General features: G+C 39.9%; 1 protein-coding gene across 1 annotated transcript in view; it reads left to right on the top strand.

Annotated features, from left to right (window-relative positions):
* The first annotated feature begins 652 nt into the window (after positions 1-652).
* The window catches only part of CFAP58 (cilia and flagella associated protein 58), a 106,698-nt gene continuing 85,930 nt past the window's right edge, over positions 653-21,420 (top strand). The window contains exons 1-7 of the mRNA XM_068961363.1: positions 653-691; positions 4,801-5,082; positions 7,084-7,232; positions 10,410-10,566; positions 11,466-11,660; positions 13,657-13,794; positions 18,445-18,604. Of these exons, the coding sequence (XP_068817464.1) occupies positions 653-691; positions 4,801-5,082; positions 7,084-7,232; positions 10,410-10,566; positions 11,466-11,660; positions 13,657-13,794; positions 18,445-18,604 (1,120 nt within the window). The remainder of the gene's footprint in view (positions 692-4,800; positions 5,083-7,083; positions 7,233-10,409; positions 10,567-11,465; positions 11,661-13,656; positions 13,795-18,444; positions 18,605-21,420) is intronic.

Here is a 21,420-nt window from a genome sequence, read left to right on the forward strand (position 1 = left end):
ATTCCTCTCGGCAACCTTGATTCTAGCTTGTGCTTCATTCAGTCCAGCATTTCGCATGATGTACTCTGCATATAAGTTAAATAAGCAGGGTGACGATATACAGCCTTGACATATTCCTTTCCCAATTTGGAACCAGTCTGTTGTTCCATGTCCGGTAAATACCATTCACAGGGAGGGGACCAAGAACATTGCTGGGATAAATGTTTGTTGTGTGTTCATGTTTAGCATCAACAAGGGGAAAGCACTGAGCAGCAGCAGCACCATTCCTTGGAGAAGGAAATGGCAACCCACTCCAGTATTCTTGCCTGGAGAATCCCAGGGATGGAGGAGCCTGATGGGCTGCCGGCTATGGAGTCGCACAGAGTTGGACATGACTGAAGCGACTTAGCAGCAGCAGCGGCAGCACCATTCCTTAATACGAGTTTTCCTTCTTTGTGGAATTGCTGTATTGTGATCTTTGCAATAATCTACTTTTTAGTCAGGAAGAAAACCTCTGTTGAGTTTAATGTTAGTATTAATACTAATGTTATACAAAATGTTCTATAAGCATGCTTGTGACTCCATATCTGGTTTAAGATATAGACTCTGTTTTGCTTGCCTGTCATATTTAGAAGTGTGATCAACAGTACAGGTGTTTTTGAAGACCAGTAGCATGTCGACTTTCTCTATGTTGGAAAAGACAGGGCAGAAGGTAAACTAGACAACTTACTCAAAGTCTGCAGGGTGAATGTGACTTTTACTTTATTATTGGGATTAGGAATTGTGTCAGTTAATTTATTTGACTAGCAATAGAGGTTTTTCTTTAAAAAATTATTGGAATATAGTTGATTTATAATGTTGTGTTATTTTTGGGTGTACAGCAGAGTGAATCAGGTCTACATATACATATAACCACTATTTTTAAGACTCTTTTCCCATGTAGGTCATTACATTGTGTCTTGAGTACAGTCCCCTGTGCTGTACAACAGAGGGCTATTATCTATTTTATATACGGTAGTATGTATATGTCAATCCTAATCTCCCAGTTTATCCTTCTCCTGCATCTTTTCCCCCTGATAACCATAAGTTTGTTTTCAACATCAGTGATTCTATTTCTGTTTTATAAATAGGTTCATTTGTACCTTTTTTTTAAAGATTCCACGTACAAGAGATAACATATGATATTTGTCTTTCTCTGTCTGACTTACTTCACTCCGTACAACAGTCTCTAGGTCCATCCATGTTGCTGCAAATGGCATTATTTCATTCCTTTTTATGCCTAGTAATATGAGTCATATTTCATTGTATATATGTACCACATCTTTTTAGAATTTTTAGTATTGGTGTTTAATTGTCTTGCAGCATTAGTTTTTCCTGTACAACAAAGTGAAATAGCTGTATGTATGTATACATATATCCCCTCCCTCTTGAGTCTCCCTCCCGCCCGAGTCTCCCTTCCCCCGTCCCACCTTGTACCACATCTTCTTTATCCATTTCTCTGTTGATGGACATTTAGGTTGCTTCCATGTCCTGGCTATTGTTAACAGTGCTGCAATGAACATTGGGATGCATGTATCTATTTGAATGAATTATGGTTTTCTCCAGATATATGCCCAGGAGTAGGATTGCTGGGTCATATGGTAGCTCTATTTGTAGTTTTTTTAAGAAGCCCCCATACTGTTCTCCATAGTGACTGTAGCAATTTACATTCCCATCAACAGTGTTAGCAATAGTTTTGATTTTAAAGCCTGTTTTAGTGGAGATATCAAAGCATAATGTTACAAACATAAATAAGACCTTTCAAAACTTATCAGTTCTTTGCTCAAAAGGTTAAGTGGTTACCTGTGGCTTCCAGAATAATTTGCTCTATATTCCTTAGAATGCTATTCAAGGTGTCCAGTCTGTCCCTACCTCCCTGTCTAGTCTCTGTCCCTCTCCACATCATACTTCTTTAGCTAATTTGAGCTTCTTAACCAATTTCAAATCACGGATACCTGCTTGGCCCTGAGTCTTTGATCAAGATTTGCCATGGGCCAGGAATGCCCTTTCTCTCCACCTCTACCTGCGAAAACTCCAATCTCCCTTTTATGCCTGCTCAAATGCCACTTCCTTTATGAAACTGGCTTTAATTCTTGCTGCTGGAAGTAATTCCATCTTCCTATAGGTCCTCATAGAATTTTGAATCTATTTTATGGCAGGTATCAAACTCCATGCTTCTATTTTCTGCATACATACTGCATCAGCTCTTAATGTACACATTTCCTATGGGAAGGCTGTTTATTCCTTACTTTGGTATCTCCTCCAGCCTCTTCATTCCAACTTATATACCGAAGATATTCAATCAATATATTCTGAATAAATATATTAACAATACTCATTCTTTATTATTATTATTATACCGTTTGTAGGGCTTCCCTGGTGGCTCAGAGGGTAAAGCGTCTGCCTCCAATGCAGGAGACCCGGGTTCGATCCCTGGGTCAGGAAGGTCCCCTGGAGAAGGAAATGGTAATTCACTCCAGTATTCTTGCCTGGAGAATCCCATGGATGGAGAAGCCTGGTAGGCTACAGTCCACGGGGTTGCAAAGAGTCGGACACGACTGAGCAACTTCACTTTTCACTTTCACTTCACTTTCATGCTGTTTGTAGTAAGAAATAGGTGTATTCATTGGCTGGGGCATCTGTAACATAGTACTACAAACTGGGTAGCTTACAGCGGAAATTTATTATTTCACAGTTCTGGAGACTAAGAAGTCTGAAATCAAGATGTCTGCAGAGCCATGCTCCTCTGAGACTATGACTAAAATACCTCCTTGCCTTTTCCTGGCTTGTGGTGGTGGCCAGTCATCCTGAGTTTTCCTTGGCGTGCAGGTGTATCAGTCTAATCTCTGCCTCCGTCTGTCACATGGGTTCTTGTGTGTGTGTGTATCTGTGTTCAAATGCCTCCCCTACTTTTTTCACTGAGATATGATTGACATGAAGCATTGTATTAGTTTCAGGTGTATAACATAATGATTTGATATATGTGTGTGTGTGCTAAGTCACTTCAGTCGTGTCCGACTCCTTTTGACCCCGTGGACTGTAGCCCACCAGGCTCTTCTCTCCATGGAATTCTCTAGGAAACAATACTAGAGTGAGTTGCCATGCCCTCCTCCAAGGGAACTTCCCAATCCAGAGATCGAACCCATGTCTCCTGCAGTTCCTGCATTACTGGTGGATTCTTTACCACTGAGCTACCAGGGAAGTCCAAGAATACCGGAGTGGGTTGTTATTCCCTTCTCCAGGGAATCTTCCTGACCCAGGTATTGAATCTGGGTCTCCCACATTGTAGACAGATTCTTTACCCTCTGTGCCACCAGAGAGGCCCCCTTGATTTATGTATACAGTTTGAAGTCATTATCACAATAAATTTAGTTAACATCGATTACCCCACATAATTATAAAAACTCCTCCCTTATTATAAGGACACTAGTCATATGGTGATGGCACCCCACTCCAGTACTCTTGCCTGGAAAATCCCATGGACAGGGGAGCCTGGTGGGCTGCAGTCCATGGGGTCGCCAAGAGTTGGACACAACTGAGCGACTTCCCTTTCACTTCTCACTTTCATGCATTGGAGAAGGAAATAGCAGCCCACTCCAGTGTTCTTGCCTGGAGAATCCCAGGGACGGGGGAGCCTGGTGGGCTGCCGTCTATGGGGTCGCACAGAGTCGGACACAACTGAAGTGACTTAGCAGCAGCAGCAGCAGACATATGGTATTAGGACCCATCCTACTTCATATGACTTCAGCTTAATTGTATATGCAATGACTCTGTTTCCAAATAAAGTCACAGTCACAGTTACTGGGGATTAGAACTTCATCATACATTTCTCTGCTGCTGCTGCTAAGTTGCCTCAGTCGTGTCCTTTCTCTAGGGTACACAATTCTGCCCACAACGCTAGGGACATATGAATTCTTATATAACTAAATCTTGGTTCTCATCTAAGTCAGACTTGCTTGAATTACATCTATATGCTTTTATTTTAAATAATTTGCTGCCCAGCTAATCGTGGAAAGCAAATGTGGAGAAAGCCCATGACCATTGCCCACGGGGCATTTCAAAATTCTTGTGGAGATGAACTAGGCTAATTTTTAAAGGGGTAAAAATGATGGAATATTTTAAAATAGAATACTTTACATTCTGGACAGGTTTCATTGTAAATGTGATTTCATGGTATCTATGTTATGTCTGACCTCAGCATGCTGTGGCTTCCCTCTGCAGTCCTGGGGATGGTAAGAAGCAGGCTTGGAATAATCATAACAGCTCTCAAAATTTATTGAGTACCTACTGTTTACCAGGCACTTGGCTAAGTGTTTAACGTGAATTATCGCATCTAATCTAATCCTTAGCACTATGTGGGAGGAAATATTAGGAAATATTATTATCCTTATGCCTATGTATACATATATGCAGAATGTTTATGCTCATTCAGTCGTGTCCATCTCTGCCCCTCTATGGACTGTAACCTGCCAGGCTCCTCCATCCATGGGATTCTCCAGGCAAGAATACCAGAGTGGGTTTCCATGTCCTCTGCCAGGGTATCTTTCCGACCCAGGGAAAAAACCAGTGTCTCCTGAGTCTCCTGCATTGGTAGGTGGATTCTTTACCTCTGACACCCCAGAGAAGCCCGTGTGCATGCAGGCCTTCATATACATTGCCTGTTTATCAGTAGCTTTTATTTCGCTTGTACGAAGGTCTTATTCACGGATAGTAATAGTCACTCCTGAGTAGTGATGAGGTAAATATTGCAATCTTCATTCTCATCTTTGACTTTTTGAACAGGAAAAGAGTGAAAAGCTAGTGCTGGAGGAAACTGCGTATGAAGAAATCGAAAGGGATTTTCAAGAGGTTCTCAGTGAACTTTCAGGGGACAAAAGTTTGGAGAAATTTAGGGTTGAATATGAGAAGCTTCATGCTGTCATGAGAAAGTCTTATGACAATGAAAAGCGTCTGATGGCCAAGTGCAGAGAGCTGAACGCAGAGATCGTGGTTAATTCCGCGAAGGTCGCCACTGCCCTGAAGCTCTCTCAGGATGATCAGACCACCATCGCATCCCTGAAGAAGGTCAGTCATCTTCTAGATAAGGAACCATGGCGAGGTGCCATAAATGCATCCCATCTTTAAAACATCATCCTTTCATTATATTGGCAGCTCTGGACTGTATTAAAAGTTATTAAGTAAAAATTTACATGATTTATGTATTCATTAAGCCTAGGAAATAATGGAAATTTTGAAAATTTTATGAAAAATAATGAAAAATTTCATTTTCAAAGAAAATAATTTGCTTGAGTGAATTTCACTATGTAGAAAATAATGTAGAACCTTACTGACTTGGTTCTAGGAAATACTGGGTTAGCAAAAACATTTGGCCATAAGTAAGTGCAATATTAGGAATCTCAGTATCTCTTGTTTGAAGAAAGATAAGTATTTAAATACCTTATGATGATAGCTTGTTAAAGATATTTTCATATTCCTACTTTTTCCAATATTTTGGGAGAGATTACTTTGAGAATTTTCAGATGGTAGTTTTTATGATCTTTTCTCTTATCACCCTTTTGCTTCTGCAATGATTGTCCCAGTTTCTCATAATGGAAGAATAGGGGTTCAGTCTGGAGGAGTGGTTATTGAGGAAGTATGGCTTTATTTTACACTTTATTTTTTCATCCTTAAGTATGTTACATTGTTCTGAAGGTGAAACACAAACGTTCCTTGTAGACTGTCGGGTGATAAGAGGTTAAGATATTTTATTTTATAATTGAAACCCTAGTGCTGAAAAATAATCACAAAATGTTTAGATAATTCCCTTGATATCATACAGTTAAACATACCCCAATTTTTTCAGTGTCTCTCTCTCTGTTGTTATTTTCTTTTAATCTTTGCAGGGATACCAATATAAGAAGGCTTTAAATCGTTTTATGATGAGAACTCCCTCCCACTTTTTATTGTAAATTAACAAACTGAAATTTAAAGTCATGAATTGACTAAAATATAATTGGTGAAATTGCTTCAGACAGAACTTCATATAATCATATTTTCATTTAAATATCTTTCTTTTGTTTTGCTAAAAATAGTACATATGGTTGCTACAGAAACAAATATCCCATGAACTGACATTTTGTTTTGAATCACTAAATTATGTGCTGCAGTTACCCAAGAATTATCTCTTTCTAATGTAAGGGATGGATTTATTTAATTAAATACTTCCACTCATTTTATTCCTTGTCACATAAAAGTAAAATATTTTCACCTTAAACATGTAGATTCTTATTTGTGTAAAAGGGCTCACATTCCACTTGATGAAATTTTGCAAGACAAAAAAGTGGCAGGGCAAAACTCAAGTCTGTTGCAACGTTTACTATCCTTCATCCATGTACTATAAAGCCTGTGATTCTCTTTTAAGTATTTCTGTTAGTATTCCACATTGCATTCAGAATAGTATTGCTTTTCCCCTATAAGCATTCAATGAGAAGGCCTAGGCTTGGGTTTCTGGAAATGGGAATTATCAAGGCTGTTGTGTACAATTAGGTGACAGTCAAGATCTCATTTCTATGGATGGCTCTAAAGTTCACATTGCCATCCAAGAGCTCACTTAGGGCCTGAGGGCAAAACATATTTTTAATATGGAATCTATGAAGAGCTTCACATTTAGGACTTGGATCCAAGACCATTCCTTTTTTCTTTTTTTTTCTATAAAATATCTGGACTTGGAAAGCACATAAACTTTCATTTTAGATTTTGTAAACATAACTTAACACCTTTATTAGAAATAATCCTATTAATTCTAGCAACTCTTGCAGTATGTGAACCCTGTAACTACATTCACCTAAACAAGAGGAAATATCCTTTGCCGGTTTCCATCTTTAAAACAGCTCTTCAGTATTGACTAACTCATGCCAAACAATGCAGTAAGTCAATATACATTTAATACATAGTGTATAACGTATAATCTTCTGTCCCTATAAATAACTTCTATTTTGTACTTGTTTTATTATTCTATTTATTCAATTTATGTTGCATCTGGAACCTAGTTTGGTTTTTCTCACTCATATCTGATGGCTCATCTAGGAAATTGAAAAGGCCTGGAAGATGGTGGATTCAGCCTATGATAAAGAGCAGAAGGCAAAGGAGACGATTCTTGCCCTGAAAGAGGAAATAGTGAACCTAACCAAACTAGTCGAGCAAGGGTCTGGACTGTCCATGGACCAAGATAGCAAGTAGGTCATTTTACTTTTGCAGAGGCCTCCTTCTTCAACAGACAGCCTGGGGTTTGCTGGTTCTTTGTGAATATGAGACACTCCCTTGTTGGGTTCCCAGAGATAATTTCTTGTCTATTACTGTTTTTCTTTTGAATACTCCCTTTTTCCACACCCAAGAACTTCAGTGTTTTCTTTTTAAAATAAAGATATTCTTTTTTTAAAAAACATTTATTTATTTATTTGGCTGCTCTGGGTCTTGGTTGCAACATGTGAACTCTTTAGCTGTGGCATGTGGGAACTGGTTTGCTGACCAGGGATCAAACCTGGACCCCCTGCACTGGGATTGCAGAGTCTTAGCCACTGGACCATCAGGGAAGTCCCCTCAGGACTAATTTGTGGTTATATCAAACTTCTGGCTCTATAAAGTCAGCGATACAGTTTGAAAATGAGGAAAGATTTTAAGTTTATTTCTATGAAACTTGTATGGAATGGAAATGGCTGACTTTCTACTCAGGTTCCCAGCGCCTCCCAAACGTCCTTTGACCCATGACTAGCCATACCGCTATCCTTCCTACTTCCTCAGGTTCTAGGCCAGAAAATAGTTTGCTCTTGACACCTGTTAACCCTCTATCCCTTAAAGTTTTACCTTGTGGACTCAGTTGACTCTTGTTGACTTCTAAGCATCACTTCATTCTTCCCCTCCTCTCCATCACCACTGGGTCCCCCATTCTCTGCAGGATTTGGCAGCAGACTCCTAACTGTTCTCTCTGCCTTCAAGGAGACATCTCGCCTCTTTACCATCTTTCATACTAGCCTTATGCTTCTCAAACAGGTACTACTGTATGCTTCCATCGCCAACACGTTGCACCCTTGACAACTACCCATTTCCAGAGGATAAAGACCAAAGTCTTGAACATACAAAGCCCTTCGTAGATCTGCCCCAGTCAGCCTTGCTAGACTCACATCCAGCAGCACCATGCTTGCCCATGTCTCTGTGCATTTGGCCATAATGTTTTCCATGCCACGGATCTCTTTTCTTCCCTTTTCCACACAGTAAACAACTGTTCATTCTTCAAGACCCATCTTAAACACCATCTTAACTTTATCAGCATCAGCTTCTCTATTCCAGCCTCATCCCTAGCCCCAGACCTAATGATCAGGCAGAGGAGTAATTAGTTCCCTGTTTTCCATAGGACCCAATAGTTCAGGCTTGTGTGCCCAGTCATGTCTGACTTTCTGTGACTCCATGGACTGTAGCCTGTCAGGTTCCTCTGTCCATGGGTTTATCCTGGCAAGAATACTAGAGTGGGCTGCCATTTCTTCCTCCAGGGGATTTTCCCGATCCAGGAATTGAACCCATGTCTCCTGTGGCTCCTTTATTGGCAGGCAGATTCTTTACCACCCGAGCCAGGTGGGAACCCTGTCATAGGACCCAATGTTTCTCTCAAAGATGGCACTTATCATGCTGTACTTAAATGATTTGCACTTCTCTGCCCATTAAGCTGTAAACTCCTTGAAGGAAGAAAGCTATCTTGACCTTTCCTCTATGAAGCTAGCACTCTGCAGGGCATGCAAAACCTTGCATTAATTAATGAACCAGGAATGAGCATGCACTTCCTTAGGCATCCTTGACAATGTTTACCTGCTGTTTAAGTTTCCTATGCTTTCTAGATACATTTATCCAGTGTTGATAGATAGTTCTAAATGCAGGAGGGAATAGGAAAAGTAAACAGAAGATGTGGTGTTCATAATGACTCTGTTTTCTTGTTAAAGAAGTCATACAACCAGAGTAGCTATTGAAGAGCAGCATGAGGGAGCTGATTTCGTTAGGAGGAGTTTTTATGAGAATTAGAACATGGTGAGTAGCCGAGCTGATGAAAGAATCCAGCTTGCATTTTATCTTCCACAGTGTACTTAGATGTAGCGGTCTATCTTTGCAGTAACCTTAGAATTCCAGGTCGTCTTTTTGGAGAAGCGTTTGCGATTTTGAGGGTTCCTTATTAAACAATCATACCAAAGGATGGTCAATACATATTATCCAATCACTGTGCTTCCAATAGTCATTTGATGACTGTCAGCTACAAGCATCTTAAATGCAAGGTCTCTGGTTCCTTAGCTCTAAAGTAGCTGCCTTGTTCTAAATGAATTCTGCTGTAGTGGTCTTATCAGACACAGTTTTTCTACTTTCAAAATGCTAATTCTGAGGAAAGTCATGCCAAACCATATGTAATTGTTTTTGAAATGCTGAGGTAACTGGTTTACAATTTATATCAACAAATATTACCGCATACCCTCCCTAAAGGCTTCCCAGGTGGTAAAGAACCTGCCTGCCGGTGCAGGAGACATAAGAGATGCTGGTTCAGTCTCTGAGTCGGGAAGATCCCCTGGAGGAGGGCATGGCAGCCCACTCCAGTATTCTTACCTGGAGAATCCCGTGGACAGAGGAACCTGGCAGGCTGCAGTCCATAGCGCTGCATAGGGTTGAACACAACTCAAGTGACCAAGCAGGCATGCACGCACCCTCCCAAAACTGGCATCACTAATCATTCTCCAAATTTTGTTCTTGGGAACGTTTTATATGGTATGTCCCTTTGGGAGAAATGAATCTCATGAGTGAATGAATACAAAACTGACAATGTGTATTGTTTGCTTAAGCTTTTGCTTCATTTTAGACTTTATAGCTGTGGTTATAGCTCTCCAGTGAATATATTAAGCAAATAATTTCCTAAATTGACATCTCCTTAGGGTTAATTACAAGAGCTAACAATAGCTCTTGTTAACTATAGTTTTATTGTAACAAATTCAAATACAACAGGAATATGGGAAGTCAGAAGTAAAAATCAGCCTGTCAACTCTTCCACTTTAAACTTCATTCCTCAGAGATAACTGGTTATCAGTTTGGTGCCTAATCTTGATTTCTATAAAAATGCCTATAGCACACACACATGGACTGTAATTGCTTAAAAACAAGAAAAGGGATCATATTCGTGTTATTACTGGAACGTCTTCTTTTTCCAGTTAACAACTCACAAATAGTTCCCATGTCAGAGATAAAGATTTCTCTTTCAGACTTGAATAGTGTTGATCCTTGACCGGAAGTCTTTCCCATGAAAATGAGTTCAGAGGATGATAAACAGGATCTCTGAACAGATGGCTGTGGCTGTTAAGTATGACTCCCATGTTCTTCTTTCATAGTATCCGGGATTTGCTGAAGTTCAAAGAAGAAGTGACAAAGGAGCGAGACCAGCTGTTGTCAGAAGTGGTGAAATTACGAGAGTGCTTAGCTCAGACCATTGAACAGCAGCAAGAAATGGAGCGGTCCAGGGAAGAGGCAGAGCAGGCCATCAGCCAGGTCTGTTCTGGACACGGAGAGAAAGACGAAGAAACATCACCTTTCAGAAGGAGCTTTCGTCCTTCTCCAGTCTCCCTTCCCATCTTGTTCCTCTCTCTGATTTACCGCCGTGTTCCCCAGATGAAGCATCCATGGTTCTGCTTGTTTCTCTGGTTTGTTTATGCAAGAGCAGTTTTACCTGAGTCATTCTTCTCAATAGTCTTTGCCTGAGAAGTCACCAAGACAGGGCACTGCTTACATTTCTGGCCCAAGAAGGTGTCCCCTGTGACAGCCAAGATGCCCTGCCTCTGGGGATGGTGGAAGCAGTTCCCCTGGCCTTTCTCCTTTGTGAGGAAGCCACCTAGCTGAATCCTTCCGTACACTTTGCTATAACGCCAGAGGTCAAATAGATAGTACACAAGTGCAGGCTTCAGGAGAATAACAGGAGACTCCTTGGAGCGTGAGATAAGATAATGACTTTTCATAGAACTTGACCATCATGATAAAACTATACAGTACTGTGTTTAGCAATATCCAGGACTCATGGAAAACACATTTTCATATTTAGGGTAGCTGGCTGCATTTTATTTTGTTTCTGTTGATGGAGAGTTGGATGAATTCTTTCCATGTTTGACCTCCCTAGAACTCTGGGCTTCCATATTTAACTGGACTTTATACCTTTCTTTGTGGATTTGTTCTCACCATCAGGGTATACATTTGGTGCCGAGGCTCTGAAAAACAATGCGGAATATTCATGAAAAGTTTGAACACTGGGGTTCAAAGGTGACTCTCCTACAGGAGAAATACTACTAAAATATCACTGCCCTGAAAATATCCGAGAGAGGGAGAAGCTCAGCTTGTTGCCACTCGTCCTAGAGAGGGGCTCATCTCTTTCCCGCCTGTCTTTTCTATGCCCGTAGTTCCAACAAGAAATCCAGCAACGTCAGAATGAAGCTTCACGGGAGACCCGGAAGAAAGAAAAACTAGAGAAGGAGCTCAGGCAGATTCAGACGGACATGGACAGCAGGCAGACGGAGATCAAGGCGCTGCAGCAGTATGTGCAGAAGAGCAAGGAGGAACTTCAGAGGCTGGAGCAGCAGCTGAAAGAGCAGAAGGTGGGCTGGGCAGGGCTGCTCCGTGGGGCCTGGCCAAAGGTGATTCTTGAACTTCCTCTGGAAAGCAGCAAATCCCTTCACAGTGGGTGTTGATGGGTGTTGGTAACACACACGTAGCACTGTGTTTGGTCTTTGAATGACTCTGATGGTAGAGATGTCCTCCCCTGTCCCGTGCCCTCTCCTCCTCCCCCATACTCCAACAGGTTAATCTCTTTTCACCATTTTATTGATGTATAACATAACACATAGAAAACTGTGTAAGTCACAGGTGTACAGCTTGATGAATTCGCTGCCCTTGAACACATCTTGGTCACCTGTATCCAGCCTGGGAGAAACAGCACTGCAGGAGCCTGCTCGTTTTGTGCCCCCTCCCAGTCACTCTCTCCCACAAAGGTCAGCTCTCTTCCGAGTTCTGAGCAGACGTTAGTTTTGCCTGCTTCTGCACTTTACAGAAAGGAAATCATACAGGAAGGACTCTGGTGTCTGGTGTCTTTCTCCTCATATTGTGTTTGTGAGATTCATTTATGTTATTGCCACAGTTATAGAACCACACTGTCTAATGTGGTAGCTAACCACGTACGGCTATTTACATGTGAATTACTTAAAATCAAATCAAATAAAAAATTCGGTTCCTCAGTCGCACCATTTCAAGTGCTCATAGCAACATGGGACTAGTAGATACGCAGAACAGAGAACATTTAGTTCACTGCAGAAAGTTCCATTGGACAGAGCATTCCAGCCTGTAAATATAACATGATTTATTTTTAACATGCTTATTTTTAAGTTTCAAGTTTGGAAAACCACACAGTCTTTATACGTTCTAAATATACTTTTCTAATATTTCCTCTCTAGTAACAGTTTAAGGTAACACAAATACTAATCTATCTTTTCTAATTTCTTAAAGAACGAATTCATGTAATTGAAAAAAGTCATTTCTTGAAAGTGTGTTCTTTTCAGAAGTTTCCAAAATATTTTTCAAGCCATCCAGCATTTTTCTACTTAAAAAATTAGATATTAGAGTACATTCATTTGTCAGTTGCTTTATTAATTTTACATAAAGCCAGAAATAAAGTAAATAATATATGATGTGCATATACATGAGAAAAATATGAGGCTTTCTTTGAGCATGAAAACCTTTCTTTGAGAGGTTTTTGGTCTTCATAAAACAATAGTCAGGACCCATGGAAAAGCGTATTTAGTCCTTATTGATGGGAAGTTGGATAGATTATTTCTGTGTTTAACTTTTGCTTGAATGGAAGTTATTGGAATAAGTGTTTTCTAAGCTATCTTCCCCCCTTTTCCCCTCTTTAACCTTTTTGATATCCCTTCATCTCTCCAGTATTTTCCCAATAGAAATGACCTACCAAAATATGTGTGTTTATAAATATGTATTTATGAAACCATATCTTCTTAGGATAGTCAAAGTAAGGAAGAGGAAAATCAAACTGATTCTGAAGTCAGGCAGTTATAAATCATTCCACTACTGTTCTACAGTTTTGACTTAAGTTGGATTAAGGAGAATTGTCTCTTGTGTTGGTGTTTAGTGAAAGGTTCTGTTCACAAAAGTATCATAGGCATGTTAATGCAGGATTTGCTTCTGAAGATGTAGCTTCTGAGCCCCATAGCCGATAAAGCCTGCTTGAATCTCTAGCTCATTTGCAATGATTATAGCAATTGTTGCGTTTGCGAAGCCTGCCAAATGGTAAACAGGCATTAAAATATTTATCCACCACCTGTGAACAAGGCTTCCCAAGGCTCCCAGAAAAAAAAAAAAATTATGCTGTCTGTGTTATTCATTAGAAGGCATCATTTCCCTCAGCCATTTAACAGTCATCATATCTGAGTGCATTTGTGCTTTCACTGGGGAGCGAGAACCATTTCTGCAAAGATGAAAAAATGGGTGGTTGCCTTGCCTGTCCCAGGAAGTCTGCCTGGCCTCCTGTGTGGGTACGCATCCCCTGTAAAAGCATTAACCAGCTTGTTCTGCATCTTTCAGATACTCAATGAGAGAGCCGCAAAGGAGCTGGAGCAGTTTCAGATGAGAAATGCTAAACTTCAGCAAGAGAATGAACAGCACAGCTTGGTTTGTGAGCAGCTATCCCAGGAAAACCAGCAGAAGGCGTTGGAGCTCAAAGTAAACACTGAGTGACATATCTGCTCCTTTGGCGCGCCCTTTTCCATGCCCTAGTAGTATAAATACAGGTTGATCGATGCTGTTGGGAGCCCTTGGTTGCAGAACCTGCATTAGCGTTGGTCCATCAGAGGCAGGTGTAAACCTACAGTGATTGCTTTGTGCCCAGAAGCAGTTTAATATAATAGCGTCCATTCTTATAACATTGCAAAGCTGATTCTTGGTCATATGATTATGCAGATATTTTCCAAAGCGAGCTCAGATGTTCATCTCTGTAGTTCAGCCTTACAAGTAACCAGCTGATCAGAGCTAGAAACCATTTACACATGTGAGTGACAAAGAAGTCAGATTATATCTCACTGCTTGTATGGAATGGGAGGGGTGGGGGATGGACTGGTACTGTTTGGTGTCTACTCTTAGGACTGCAGAATCATGATTTTTGCTTCTGCCCAGTGTGAATTTCAAGAATGGTCTTCCTTCATTGAAGAGTGCTTGCAAATCAAGTTTGGATAACCATTTTATACTTGGATACATATTGTCTGCCTATATGCTTAGCAGAGTGGCTTTATGTTTATTAGCAGTTCTGAAAAATCCATAAACCTTATTCTAGTATTGTTAGAACACTGGGCAATGACTAATCACAAAAATACATTGATTCGAGTAGTAAACCGTAACAGTTTTTGTGTCACAGCCCCTTTTGGGAATCTGATAAAAGCATGTGTGTGCATGCGTACACACATACATACATACACATACTTACTAATATTTGTACATCTTACATATTATTTTGCATGCAGTCTTAGAAATTTACAGACAATTTTCTGAAGTATCACTATGAGGTCTAGATTAATAACTACTGAATTAGAACATTTTATTTTTTAATTGAAAGGGATCTTAGATGAACTAATTTGGACCCCACAGGATCTGAGGCTGAGGAACATTTAAGCAGTCCAGAAAGGCTTGACTCACTGTTCTTTATGAGAATGCTCCAAGTTAAAGCAGAAATGAAATGACTACTGAAGGCAAAATAATGTATTAGCCCCTAACGCGAAATTAAAGTAAAAATACTTAAGTCAATAATTCTCTCCTTTGGTAATGTGCATGGGGCACCTTGAAAGATGGAGTATTTTGTTATCAGATCCTAAACTTCTGGGATTCTGTTTCTAGCAGTGCTCTGAGCATAACATGTCCAGCTAAGTGCAGTCTCTTCATTGTCAAAACTGGGGATAATTACTACTCTTTATTTGCAGAAAATCAACTAGTTTCTAAGAATGGCAAATTTTAAAAAAAATTCATAAAGCTTGAAGTCCAGAGACAAAATTGTGGTGCTTTACTTTGCTAGAATTGCCATTTTGATACCTTTTGATACCGTGTAGACTTGCTCATTAATGCCACCCTGTCCTCCTGTCCATAGGGATAGTCATAGACTAACATACTCTGCAGAAGTAGATGTTTTTCTGGAATTCTCTTGGTTTTTTATGATCCAACGGATGTTGACAATTTGATCTCTGGTTCCTCTGCCTTTTCTAAATCCAGCTTGTACATTTGGAAGTTCTCAATTCACATACTGTTGAAGCCTAGCTTGAAGGATTTTGGGCATTACTTTACTAGCATGTGAAATGAGTGCAATTGTGCAGTAGTTTGAACATTCTTTGGCATTGCCCCTCTTTGGGATTGGAATGGAAACTGATGATTTCCAGTCCAGTGGCCACTGCTGAGTTTTCCAAATTTGCTGGCATATTGAGTGCAGTACTTTCACAGCATAATCTTTTAGGATTTTAAATAGCTCAACTGGAATTCCATTGTCTCCACTAGCTTTGTTCTTAGTGACACTTCCTAAGGACCGCTTGACTTCATACTCTAGGCTGTCTGGTTCTAGGTGAGTGATCATACCATCGTGATTATCTTGGTTGTGAAGATCTTTTTTGCGTAGTTCTTCTGTGTATTCTTGCCACCTCTTCTTAATATCTTCTGCTTCTGATAGGTCGACACCATTCCTGTCCTTTATTGTGTCCATCTTTGCATGAAATATTCCCTTGGTATCTCTAATTTTCTTGAAGCGATCTCTAGTCTTTCCCATTGTATCATTTTTCTCTATTTCTTTGAAATCGTTCACTTAAAAAGACTTTCTTATCCTCCTTACTGTTCTTTGGAATTCTGTATTCAGGGTGTATCTTTCCTTTTCTCCTTTGCCTTTCATTTCTCTTCTTTTCACAGCTATTTGTAAGGCCTCCTCAGACAACCATTTTGCCTTTTTGCGTTTCTTGTTCTGGGGGATGGTTTTGATCTCCGCCTCCTGTGCTGCGTTACAAACCTCTGTCCATAGTTCTACAGGCACTCTGTCTATCAGGTCTAATTCTCTGAATCTATTTGTCACTTCCACTGTACAATCATAAGGGATTTGATTTAGATCATACCTGAATGGTCTAGTGGTTTTCCCTACTTTCTTCCATTTAAGTTTGAATTTGCAATAAGGAATTCATGAGCTGAGCCACAGTCAGCTCCTGGTCTTGTTTTTGCTGACTGCATAGAGCTTCTCTATCTTTGGCTACAAAGAATATAATCAATCTGATTTTGGTATTTACCATCTGGTGATATCCATGTGTAGAGTTGTCTTGTGTTGTTGGAAGAGAGTGTTTGCTATGACCAGTGCATTCTCTTGGCAAAACTGTTAGCCTTTGCCCTGCTTCATTCTGTACTCCAAGGCCAAACTTGCCTGTTACTCCAGGTATCTCTTGACTTCCTACTTTTGCGTTCTAGTCCCCTATGATGAAAAGGACATCTTTTTATTGGTGTTAGTTCTAGAAGGTCTTGTAGGTCTTCATATAATTGTTCAACTTCAGCTTCTTCGGCATTAGTGGTTAGGGCATAGGCTTGGATTCTTGTGATGTTGATTGGTTTGCTTTGGAAAGGAACTGAGATCATCCTGTCGTTTTTGAGACTGCACTCAAGTACTGCATTTTGGACTCTTTTGTTGACTATGAGGGCTACTACATTTCTTCTAAGGGATTTTTGCCTACAGTAGTAGATATGATGATCATCTGAATCAAATTGCCAAAATCCATTGAATCATAGAAAAAGCACAAGAACTTCAGAAAAACATCTACTTCTGTTTCATTGATTATGCTAAAGCCTTTGACTATATGGATCACAACAAACTGTGGAAAATCCTTAAAGACATCTTACCTGCTTCCTGAGAAATCTGTATGCAGGTCAAGAAACAACAGTTAGAACCAGACATGGAACAATGGACTGGTTCCAATTGGAAAAGGATGACATCAAGGCTGTATATTGTCACCCTGCTTATTTAACCTATATGCAGAGTACATCATACAAAATGCCAGGCTGAATGAAGCACAAGCTGGAATCAAGATTGCCAGGAGAAATATCAATAACCTCAGATATGCAGATGACACCACCCTTATGGCAGAAAGCAAAGATGAACTAAAGAGCCTCTTGATGAAGGTTAAAGAGGAGAGTGAAAAAGCTGGCTTAAAACTCAACATTTGAAAAAATGGAGATCATGACATCCAGTCCCATCACTTCATGGCAATAGATGGGGAAACAATGGAAACAGTGACAGACTATTTTCTTGGGCTCCAAAATCACTGCAGATGGTGACTGCAGCCATGAAATTAAAAGACGCTTGCTCCTTGGAAGAAAAGCTATGACAGACCTAGACAGTGTATTAAAAAGCAGAGACATTACTTTGCTAACAAAGGTCCATCTAGTCAAAGCTATGGTTTTTCCAGCAGTCATGTAAGGATGTAAGAGCTGGGCAGTAAAAAAAGGCTGAGTGCTGAAGAATTGATGCTTTTAGAGTGTGATGATTTCAGAGTCCTTTGCAGAGCAAGGAGATCAAACTAGTCAATCTTAAAGAAAATCAACCCTGAATACTCATTGGAAGGACTGATACTGATGCTGAAGCTCCAATACTTCACCAAGTATTCACCTGATGTGAAGAGCTGACTCATTGGAAAATACCCTGATGCTGGGAAAGATTGAAGGCAGGAGAAAGGGACGACAGAGGATGAGATGGTTGGATCGCATCACTGACTCAAAAGACATGAGTTTGAGCAAACTCTGGGAAACAGTGAAGGACAGGGAAGCCTGGGATGCTGCAGTCCATGAGGTTGCAAAGTGTCAGACATGACTGAGCTACTGAACAACAGCAAGACTAGTGTACTCTGAGGAAGGGGATAGTGACTTTTCTATTGTATGTAGTTGTTCCACAGTGGCAATGTGGATCCAAAAGACCAATATTTTACAGCATGTTAATAACCTACAAGAGAGATCACTTTGTGAGTCTGAAAGTTGGTAATCAATACAACATTTGTACACAAATTTCACACATTTATGATGCATACAGCTCGGCATTCTTATATTATTTGATTCAACGATTCAATGGTATCTTGAGACATCAGGTGTCTTTTTCATTGTTTTTAGCTCATTTAACCATATATTTTATTCAGAGGCTAGAGTTTTTCAATTTCTCTCAAAAACTGCACAGTGTGTGTTTTGATTTAATTCCACAAAATAATTCTGCACTGACCTAGAAAGAATGTTCTTCTATTGATTCTGAATTTACCATCAACCAGTCACCGATCCTTTACTGACCAAGTATCCCTGGTAATCCTCTCTCACTAATTACAGGCCAAAGAGGAAGAAGTCCATCAGATGCGCCTTGACATTGGGAAGCTCAACAAAATCAGAGAACAAATCCATAAGAAACTGCACCAGATTGAAGATCAAAAGGGGGAAGTGGAACAGCACAAGGAAACCCTGAAAAATCAGATCTTGGGACTAGAGAGAGGTAAACCAAGAATCATTCTGTGTTTTGTTTTTATCAGATTATGAGCAATTTCATTGGTGACTTATGTCTTTTGACAACTCCATGCATGTAAGCACAAACCATGCGAAATGAATTCAGTGAGGCAACATTGAAACTAGTAAGTAGATAATATGGAGGAGACATCATTTTGTACTTTGAACTTTCTTACCTTAAAAAACTCCTCAACGGATTATACTGAGCCCAAAGTATTGCTCAGTATTTGTCAATGAAGTAAGTAACAGCAGGAGACATAAGAGACACTGGTTTGATCCCTGGGTTGGGAAGATTCCCTGCATGAGCAAACGGCAACACACTTCAGTATTCTTCCCTGGAGAATCCCGTGGACAGAGGACCCTGGCTGGCTATGGTCCATAGGGTCACAAAGAGTCAGACACTACTGAAGTGACTTAGTACACACGTATACTCTTAAGTCTGGGTTCTACATGATCCTTCCTTCAGTTCTCTTTTTCACAGAATATGCAGGAAAAATGAAACGTGAATATTCCCCATGAGCAGTATATGAGACAATAGTGTACCCAGAATCAGCAAGACGAAAATAAATGGCTTCCAACTCCTTTCCTCTTACCATATGGCAAATCCCTATTCTACCCAACTATCACTTTGACCTGTGGAAGGAAAATTTAAGTGCCACAGGAGGCCAGGTAGTATAGAAACATCGTTAAGGGTGCAGACTCTGAAGTCAGGTGTGCCTCAGTTCAGATCCCACCTCCTCCTCATTTAGCTTTTGGGGATGAAATGGCTACTATCGAAAGGACAGTGCCTAGCACGTAGTAAGTGCTTACTAAATGTCATCTATTATTATCCAGATATATTACTGCTTATAAAAGTAATAAGAGAATGCTATCCCCTCCTGAAAAAGAATATAATTTAAAAGATGGTATATACTAGTTAAATATGATGTGGTAGAAACAGCTCAGAGACTTGGAGACAGAAGGATTGGGATTTGACTTCTGACTGCACCAGAAAATGTGAGGCAGGAACACCTCACTGAACTCAGCCATAACTCACTGACTGAGATGACATACCCAGAAGCATAAACATGTACATTGCCTCCCTAAAAGTTAAGTAAAATCTAGATCTCTAGATAAGATTATTAGAAATATTTGTGACTAAAGTCTTTGAGAAGTGCCAATAGATTTCCTTCTTAGACATCAGAAACACTCTTTTACTGAGGCACAGGTGCAGTTGATATTGATCATTTCTCCATTTATGCACTCATTCAATAAATTGAGTCCAGACTGTGTGCAGGCATTATGTCAGGCATTGGGGGCCTGGAGCTTCCTGCCCTCAGGATGCTTACAGTGCAGCATGAGTTTAGAATCTAGTATCTTCAATGACAGATACACACACACAAGGGTAGAACTGGCAAAGCACATTTTGTGATTGGCTTAGTGAATTTCAAAAGCATTCCCATGTTAACATTTCTGTATTTTTTGCAGGCAATAGTTTTAAGCTGCCTGCAGAAAAAATTTCTCCATTAAGTATTGACCCCAATTCTTCATTCTTAAATCATGTTTAAAGAAGTCATCGTGCTCTCTCTTCTGGTTATTTTGTAGATCTCGTTAGCATCGTTATTTCTTCTTAGGGAGCACTTCCTTTTGATGTGCCCTATCAGACGGTGGCATTGCACATAATGGTTAGGAGCATGAGGCCCCCATAGGTTATGATTTCTTGCCACAAAATCCAAGAAGCGAACTGAAAAATTGCTAGAACTAATAGGAGTTCAACAAGGTGGCAGGTTATAAAAGAAAAATATAGATATCAATGGCTTTCTTTCCTACAAAGAATCAGTTACAATGTATGATGGAAGACCCCCCTTTCACAATAGCAACTAAAGTAATAAAATATCTATGAATAAAGTTACCAAAATATCTGTAAGACCTATATATATAAAACACTACAGAATTCTTTTGAGGGGTATAAAGGAAGACTTGAAAAATGGACCAATACACCAAGTTCCTGGATGAGAAAACTCAATATGGTATAGATATAAATCTGTCCAAATTAATCTGCACACTTAATATTTCCAATAAAAATTTCAGAGAGTTATGTTGCTTGGGACTTCAAAACTGATTCTAGGGTTCCTCCAGAAGAATAAACAGGTGACAATAGCCATAAAATTCTGGAAAAGAAGAGTGAGAAGGGAGCATTAGCCTTTACCGGGTGTTTAAATGTATTATAAAGCTTTAGTAATCAAATAGTTTAGTGAAAATGTGTGAATAAACAGATCAATGGAAAGGATTGGAAAGGCTACAAAAAGACCCGTGATTATCACCTGAGATAAAGGTGTTGTTTCATACCAGTGTGCAGTATGGATTATTAAGAAAATGATAGTATGACAATAAACTACTGTTTGGGAAAAAACTTAAGGTCAAATGTAGGAACAGTAAAGCCAAGATGGAGAGATTTAAAGAAATTAAAACTATTTGTTGTTGTTGTTGTTGTTTTTTAGCGACCAAAGACTCTGTTGCTGTTTAGTTGCTAAGTCGTGCTCGACTCTTTTGTGACTCCATGGATTGTAGCCTGCGAGGCTCCTCTGTCCATGGGACTTCTCAGGCAAGAATACTGGAGTGGGTTGCCATTTCCTTCTCCAAGGGATCCTCTCGACCCAGGGATTGAACCCGTGTCTCCTGCACTGGCGGTAGATTCTTTATCACTGAGCCACCAGAGAAGCCCCCAAAGGCTCTGTATAAGAAGACAAATTGACTAAAATATTGCCAAAGAGTTAGTATCGTCATTATTAATATATATAAGGTGCTCTTTCAAATTCACAGAAA

This window comes from Capricornis sumatraensis, chromosome 23, assembly GCF_032405125.1.
Source record: "Capricornis sumatraensis isolate serow.1 chromosome 23, serow.2, whole genome shotgun sequence".
In the NCBI taxonomy this organism is placed as follows: domain Eukaryota; kingdom Metazoa; phylum Chordata; class Mammalia; order Artiodactyla; family Bovidae; genus Capricornis; species Capricornis sumatraensis.